Source organism: Peromyscus californicus, unplaced genomic scaffold (assembly GCF_007827085.1).
Source record: "Peromyscus californicus insignis strain IS unplaced genomic scaffold, ASM782708v3 Scaffold_10__1_contigs__length_136768540, whole genome shotgun sequence".
Taxonomy (NCBI): domain Eukaryota; kingdom Metazoa; phylum Chordata; class Mammalia; order Rodentia; family Cricetidae; genus Peromyscus; species Peromyscus californicus.
The window spans coordinates 16,112,613-16,120,251 of record NW_026294391.1 but is presented as its reverse complement, the minus strand read 5'-3'; the positions used below and the strand labels follow the sequence as shown (position 1 = coordinate 16,120,251).

Here is a 7,639-nt window from a genome sequence, read left to right as displayed (position 1 = left end):
GGATCTTCACATGCTGTTTGTCATGGCAGCGGCTGGCAGTGTCTCCGAATCAGCGTTCCCCTTCCCAGAATTCTTCTCCTCGTTCTCCCACCTATACTTCCTCCTGCCTGACTACTGGCCAATCAGTGGTTTTTTTTAAATTTTAATTTATTTTGCAATACAATTCAGTTCTACATATCAGCCACGGATTCCCTTGTTCTCCCCCCTCCCATCCCCCTCACCTTCCCCCCAACCCCCCCCCCCCCCCATTCCCATCTACTCCAGGGCAAAGCCTTCTCCACAGCCACAGACTGAGGTCAACCTGGTAGACTCAGTCCTGGTAGGTCTAGTCCCCTCCTCCCAGGCTGAGCCAAACAATCCTGCATAGGCCCCAGGTTTCAAACAGCCAACTCATGCAATGAGCACAAGATCTGGTCCCACACCAATCAGAGCAACACATTTGTCATCCAGAACATCCCACAGCACCTAAACATAAATTTTTTCATGGCTACTTCATCACTGTAATATTTTTAATTTAATGAATTGTATTATAAGTATTTTTGGAGATAGAAGTTTGTCAGAGGTGTCTCAAACCACAGGTTGCCAACTAGTGCACAAGGGGATGGGAGGTGCACTCTAGCTGGGAATCTGCTCTGAAGCTGAGGTCAGATTGTTTTGATAGGCAACGCCCCCTCCAGAGTCCCTCTCCTTCATGACTGATCCTAAGCAAGTGTTCCTTGAACATTTTCTTTTGCCTGTGGTTCCTGCCTGTTAGCAGATTTTATCAGTTCCAATCTCCTGGTTGGTGTGAGAAATGAGTATCCTTTCTTAAAGGAGACAGGAGTAATTTTTTAGTATATGCAATTTCCCTCACCTTCCCTCCATTGCCCTTTCTCAGAGATTAACATTGGATGGCACCAGACTGTGTGCAAATTTAGTTCTGGCTAATTTCTTGCTGAGAAGATATGATGTTTCCAGGTATTGACCAGAAAGAAGGGAGCCCTTGGTTGGAAAGCAGACTCTTCATGCCAGTCAAGAAGGCTGCATTAGGACACACTTGTCTGTGTAAATATACGATCTGGAACAGCCAGTTGATAACTGTGTTGTGCTGCTGAGGTACCATCTATCATAGAGTGAATCTATGAAAACAATTACAACCCCAAGTGATCATTTGATTTAAGAAAAATCATAAAAGCCACATTGTGATTGTTTTGAGCTTTATACTTATGAGAGGAAGAATACAGGCAAGAAATACCCCAAACCCCTGTGCAGGCATTAGAGTAACCATAAGTGAGGGTAATGAGTTCCTTGCAGCTTTTCTCTATGGCAGCTTCTGTGTGCTGACCACAGGCAGGTATATCCTCAGGTGGGTGAATCCCAGCTGCAAAGGACTTTTCAAGCAGGGTTTCAATTAGGGCTCTCTGTTTTCAAATGACTGTGGTTTTAGTCCCAATTGCTGATTTTTTTGCATTATAAACCTGTGTAAGTGTCCTGATCATTTCCTGTGGTACAACCTGAAGGCAATCCTGTGTTGTAATGTCCTCCACAAGACAAATTATTCTACAAATTTAAGTTCAGCCATATTCAGGATTTCAGGACACAGGTACAATGCAGCCAGCTTTGTACCAGCACAGAACATGAATGAAAACCGGCCCCTTTCACCTTACAGTCCCTGATCCTCTTTGAATACTCATGAGCAGCTTCCAACACTCTACATTCTTCTAGAATTTCACACTCCCCATGGAATGGCCAATTAAACTCTTTTTTAGAACATCTGAGTGCATTTCTAAGGCATAGGTCCAAATATTTCCACATTACCCAAGTACTGATTCCAAAAGTTTAATAAGTTCATGGTTAGGTTAATAACATTAACTTGAACAATTCTATTTCACGGACCACTATTCTACAATACTTACCTGTCTCATTGTTGTGAAAATATCTGACATAATGAAAGAAAGGAAAGAGTGGATATTTGAACATTATTTTCTCACAGTTTGAGGGCACTGTAACAGCAGAGAGTGTATGGTGTAGGAATTATAAGCCTTCCGGTCACTCTGTGCCTTTCACCAGGGAACAGAGAGTTATGAATGTTTCTGATCTTCTAGATGTCTTCTTTTTTATGCAGTCTGAGTCCACTGCTCATGGAATGATGCCAACCCTATGTATCATAAATCATCCACGTCACTTATCATAGCCTATATAATCTCACATACATGTTTAGAAGTCTTTTTGTTATATGATTCTATATCCTGTCATCAGCCACACATTGCTCATAATCAAAACAGTTCCTGACATCTGAACTTGCTTATGTGCTCAGTTGAATCTGGGTATATTGAGTTTATAATAGTTACTTTCTGTCAGGGACACTCATATCTCTGTTATTGTTTCAATCCCAGTGACTTCCAGTTTAAAATTCCTCGTCACAGATCTATTGTTGTGACTCTACCATCTTCACCCATCATCACTCTACTTTCTGTCCTGTGCGGGTTTAATTTCCAGCACACACATAATTTGTCCACTCGAATTAATGAAATTTATATACCCCTAGATGTCTACTGCTTACCAAGTCCCCTATAACATCACCGCAAGTCATGGAACAAAGGTTCCTGTACAACACACACCCACATACACACACACACACACACACACACACACACACACACACACACACACACACACACACAGAGAACAAATTAATGCAATAAAAATGATACAGTTGGACCATAAATTGTCAAGAAGAGGATTAGGAATGGTTAATATTGAATGTTGAGTGAACAGGATCTAAAATCAAGAAATACAGAAGCCTATGGTAATGTCTCAAAGAGGTTAAGATGAGGTTAATTGGGCTGAGAAGAACCATCTGACATTGAGTGGCATTATTCCTTGGAATGAGGTACCTGGCTGCATAACAAGGAGAGAGTTAGGTGAGCATCTGCAGTGCTCTAACTACTCTCCCTGCTCTCTAACTACTAATGCAATGTAGCAAGCAACTTGGGACTCTTGTCTCCAATCTCCCAGTCATGATGTGTATTTCCTCAAATTAAGAGCCAATATAAACTTTTCTTCCTTTACTTGCTCATGTTATGTATTTTGTCAGAGAAATGATTCAGGTATGTGATATGGTGGGTGGTGGTGATAGAGATGGTCAGTTGTTCTCAAACTTCCTAATGCTGTGCCACTCTAATACACTTCCCCATGTTGGAGTGATCCCAACCAGAAAATCATTTTCATGACTACTTCGTAACTGCAATTTTCTTTTGATATTAATCATAATATAAATATCTGTGTTTTCCAATGGTCTTAGGCAGTCCCTGTGAAAGGGTCATTGAACCCCAAAAAGGGGCCACAAACCACTGGTTGAGAACCACTGATCTCGATCCACTGAGAGAAAGTATTCACACAGTATAACACACACTCAGAAAGCTGACCTGATAAAGAATAGGGACTAATGTTCCCAGGAAGAAAACTAGGATTTTTTTAAGTTCCAGAAGGATGGCTGAGAGATTAGAATGACCCTATGCTACCCACCACATGGACCATTAGAGCACACTGGAAATGCCTGGGCATTTGTGGCATTTATTCACAACTGGGGAAACAGGAGATGGCTACTGCCTTCTAATAGCGACAGGCGACAGATGGCACTGGCATACTCAGTGAACAGCATTGCCTTCTTTCTCCAAGAGAGCATCCCACTCTCCCAGCAGTGCCAAGGCTAAAACATCCTGCTCTACCTGTCAGAGATATGAATACTTAAGTGTCTCCACACAAGAATGTGGTTTCTTTTTTTCTGTTGAAGTGTCTGTTTACTTGCAAACCGTATTTCTCATGGGATTCACTAGGTTTACTTAGGAAACATGCCTTTATACTGTACTGTTTCTTGGTATTGCTTGTTGCCTCTGTCGAATGAGATCATGACCTACAGTTTAGTATGTGAAAACATTTAAAGAATGGAATGCGTTTGACAGCAAGGAAGGAATAAAACTTAGACACACTCCCAGAAATCAAGTTGATATTTTATATAGAATGAATTGGTGATTACACAGTACTGTGTACAAATGGGCAATTTCTTCAAGGATTCTCCTGGCAGATGTTAAAATGCCAGAGCCCTCACTTCAGACCTTTTGCTCAGCCAGGTTGGAAGCACACTGGGCCTTCACCTGACTCTGTTCTGTCAAAGAGATCATCTCACAGAGAAACAAAATCACGCCAAAGAGTGACATCGTGGCTGTCAGGACCCCCATTGGGAACACAGTTGTGCTGTGTTTCTTTATAATGTCCTCCTTTTTAATGGGAAAGTCAGGTGAAAAGTCAAGAGTGGTTTGCCCATAGATGTCTACCAGGTGGTTCACGGTCACAGTAACAAGCGTGAAAAGGCTGCTCACAGCCAAAGTTATGGCAGACACCTTGTAGCAAAACAGCTGGATCTCAATGAAGGGGTCTTCCATACAGCTGATCTTAATTGCCACTGAAGTGAAAATCACGACTAGGATTTTCATCAAAATGGCCCACGCTATCAGGACTTGTAAATACTGAAATTCTGATGACTTGTTCCAGGTTGAATTGATAGGGGTGTGAACCAACATCCTGGTCATAGACCCAGAGATGTTAAATTCCTGAGTGTAATAAGCTTTCCAGAGTCCAATTGACACAAATTGCACATCCTTGTTGTTAAACTCCCACAGGCGCCAGCATTGGCTGTTTGCAAGGATGATTTCGAACACCAAAGCTGCTGTACTGCAAATCAGGCCAGTGAACTTGAAGATGTACTCCTTCATTTTGGCAAATCTGAAGAAGGCATCAAAGAAGAATAGAGTCAGTGAGACTACAAGGGAAGGCAGGAAAACAGAGGGAGTCATGGCTTAGACAGCGCTGAGCTCTCATACCTTGTCCTTGTTGTCACATAGAGATGTTTCAGTGGTCTATGTACAGATTATTATTCTTCACAGTGTAGATAATAGTATTTGTTGACTAGGAACTTCAGTGCTTAGAACTGACAATGAGAAGAGAGTTTGCAATATCATATGTAATGACATGCTTATTTTACCTGTATTTGCAATTTGTAAATATTTTAATACCATAAAGAGAGGAAAAAGCAGAGGAATGTTCAAATTAATTGTCATTTCTAAAATATAGTACTATAACATTTCATGACTGTTACAAACTGAAATCATCTATGAAAGAAAATGAAAATAATTCACATAGTAAACTCATTTATGTAAAAATAATAACACACTTGACATAAATTCTTGTATACATATATGTGTATACAAATTGATCTGTAGATAATGATACACCTCATAAATGATAGTGTCCAATGCTATTCCTCCTTGTGAATTTTACAGAAATGTACACTTCTCTAAAGAAGGCTATACGTATTTTATAATTGAAACCAGAAGAGTATGCCCATCAACGTCTATCTGTAATATAGCCGGGGATAGAGCTCAGTGGTAAAGTGATTATCTAACATGCACAAAACCCTGAATTCTTCTTTAGTATCTGTAAGCCAAAATCTATGTGTAAAATTGTCCAGAGAGTGAGTCAGAGGATTAGGGGAAATGGATAATTAACACATAAAATCATATAAATCCATAAAAGTGGATATTTCCAATTGTAGCCCATCTCTTACTTAAAATTTCATCTTTAGATAATTAGCTTCATTTCAGTGAAACAAAAAGAATCCTGACATATTTTTTTGTGAGCAAATATCTTCTATCACAGAAAATTTACACTCTTTATTGTAACTTTGAACTAACTTCTTTGCACCTTTTCTCAATTCCAATCTTAGGATGAAGGAAGGAGCTGAGGCATTTACTCACTAGGCATGTGGATAACACACTGCTAACTGTGCATGCAGAAGGTTGAAGGGGCATACACACTGGATCTCCTTGCCAGGAAACCTTCCTAAACAGCTATGCCCTGCTCTAAAGTCTCTGTAGAATGGGCTTCCTGACTGAGTGAAGGCAGTAGCTCTTCTACTAGGGAAGTTTCATCAGCAAGATGAGTTCACAATTTATGGTGGCTTGGGTAACACCCTGCCCACATCATCTTCCATTCCAGGGCAGGCCCGAGGCAATGGACTACAAGAATAGTGTGCTTTGAAGTAGTACTGAAAACACAATGAAGATTGCTGTTGTTCCAGAAAAAAATGTGAGCTAACTTGGTATTATCTGTTTCTTCTTGTATTTGAAACACGTGGAGTAGATGTGTGTGATTCATAAGACCATATTTAAAGCTCCCATATATAACATAAAGTTTTTATACCTTTGTGTATTATGGATAAGAAGATTCATTTAGAAGGTGGCAGGATCACAGACGTTCTTCCCATTAACAGTAAATGCCCATATCTCCATTCAGAAGAAGAGTGGAAAAACCTTCAGAAAAAGAAATTCTATTAGGCAGACATTTCAACTCAGGGCAGTGTCTCCCTAACTCCTTGATCCCACAATCCTTTCCATTCACTCTTGTCCTTGGCTTAAGAAGAACCTCATTTAAACACTTCAGGAGTATTCATACATCTGACTCTCTAAGGACATCCATCTAGTCATTTCCCCCATTTTGTAGGTAAGGAAACAACAGAGAGAGGTTAATTCATAAACTCAACATCAGGGACCTACACAATTAGAACCTGCAGGGCAGCTCAATGATTACCTGCAGTCCCACGTGGGGCTTTTAGACACGTTATTCAGCAGCGTTTACATACACTTATCCACATGTCAATGGCCCTTTCTGGCATTCTTTGTCCTGTGAAATTGAATGGGATTAATAAAAACACCCGGGATATGTAAAATACTTGCCTCTTTTTCCCTTGTAGTAAGACCAAATGTTAGTGACTGCCAGTAGACAGAGTATTAACTCACTTTAAAAATTCTTGTTTCCATGGCTACTAAGGCTGAATGGTGGATTATGAGCAAAGAACACAACTTCCTAGCCATATTTGGCCATAAAGGACCAGTGTGCTTAACTTCCCTTTGTATGTGAATAGTCTTCAAAAGAGGAATTTACTTCTGGAAATCATGCATCAAATAAGTACTAAAATGCCTGATGGGCATAGCAGAGATAGTTATTTGAAAAAAAAAAGAAAAAAATAAGCTCTCATCCCCCATTCATTGCCCTCCAGTGTCTGTGTGGTGGAAGGATAGACGTTTCTCTTTGAGCAAATTGTCTTCATTGGAGACTTTGAGATCATCTTGCCTTGTAGAATCATCTTAGATAGAGACACAAAGTATATATTGTCACTAATGACAGATTATATGTATATAAACTCATGGGGTATTTTGTTTCTAATAGAAAAATATCCTCCTTTTCTCTTTCTGTGTTTTACCTCAAACTCTGTCACTTTGATGATACTAGTTAGGGTTTCTATTGCTGTGATAAAAGCACCATGATCAAATTCAACTTGGAGAGGGAATGGTTCACGTGGCTCACATTGCCACATCATAGTACATCATCTCAACAGATTAGGGCAGGCACTCAAGGCACAAACCAAAGACAGAAAATGAATCAAGCAGGAGCCAAGGAAAAACACTGCTTAGTGAGTTGACCCCCATATCTTGTTCAATGTGCGTTTTTATATCATCCCTTACCTGAGGCCCAGATTTGGTACTGCCCACCTTCTGCCAGGACATCCTACATAGGATACTAATTAAGAAAATTACTAACC

General features: G+C 40.2%; 1 protein-coding gene across 1 annotated transcript; it reads right to left on the bottom strand.

The window, feature by feature from the left end:
* Nucleotides 1–4,091: 4,091 nt before the first annotated feature.
* LOC128113716 (uncharacterized) lies at nt 4,092–6,269 on the bottom strand. The gene is made up of 2 exons (XM_052743601.1): nt 6,241–6,269; nt 4,092–4,764 (listed from the first exon to the last, which is right to left on the bottom strand). Exons 1-2 carry the CDS (start codon nt 6,267–6,269, stop codon nt 4,092–4,094), a joined length of 702 nt encoding a protein of 233 aa, XP_052599561.1.
* Between the last annotated feature and the right edge of the window lie 1,370 nt (nt 6,270–7,639).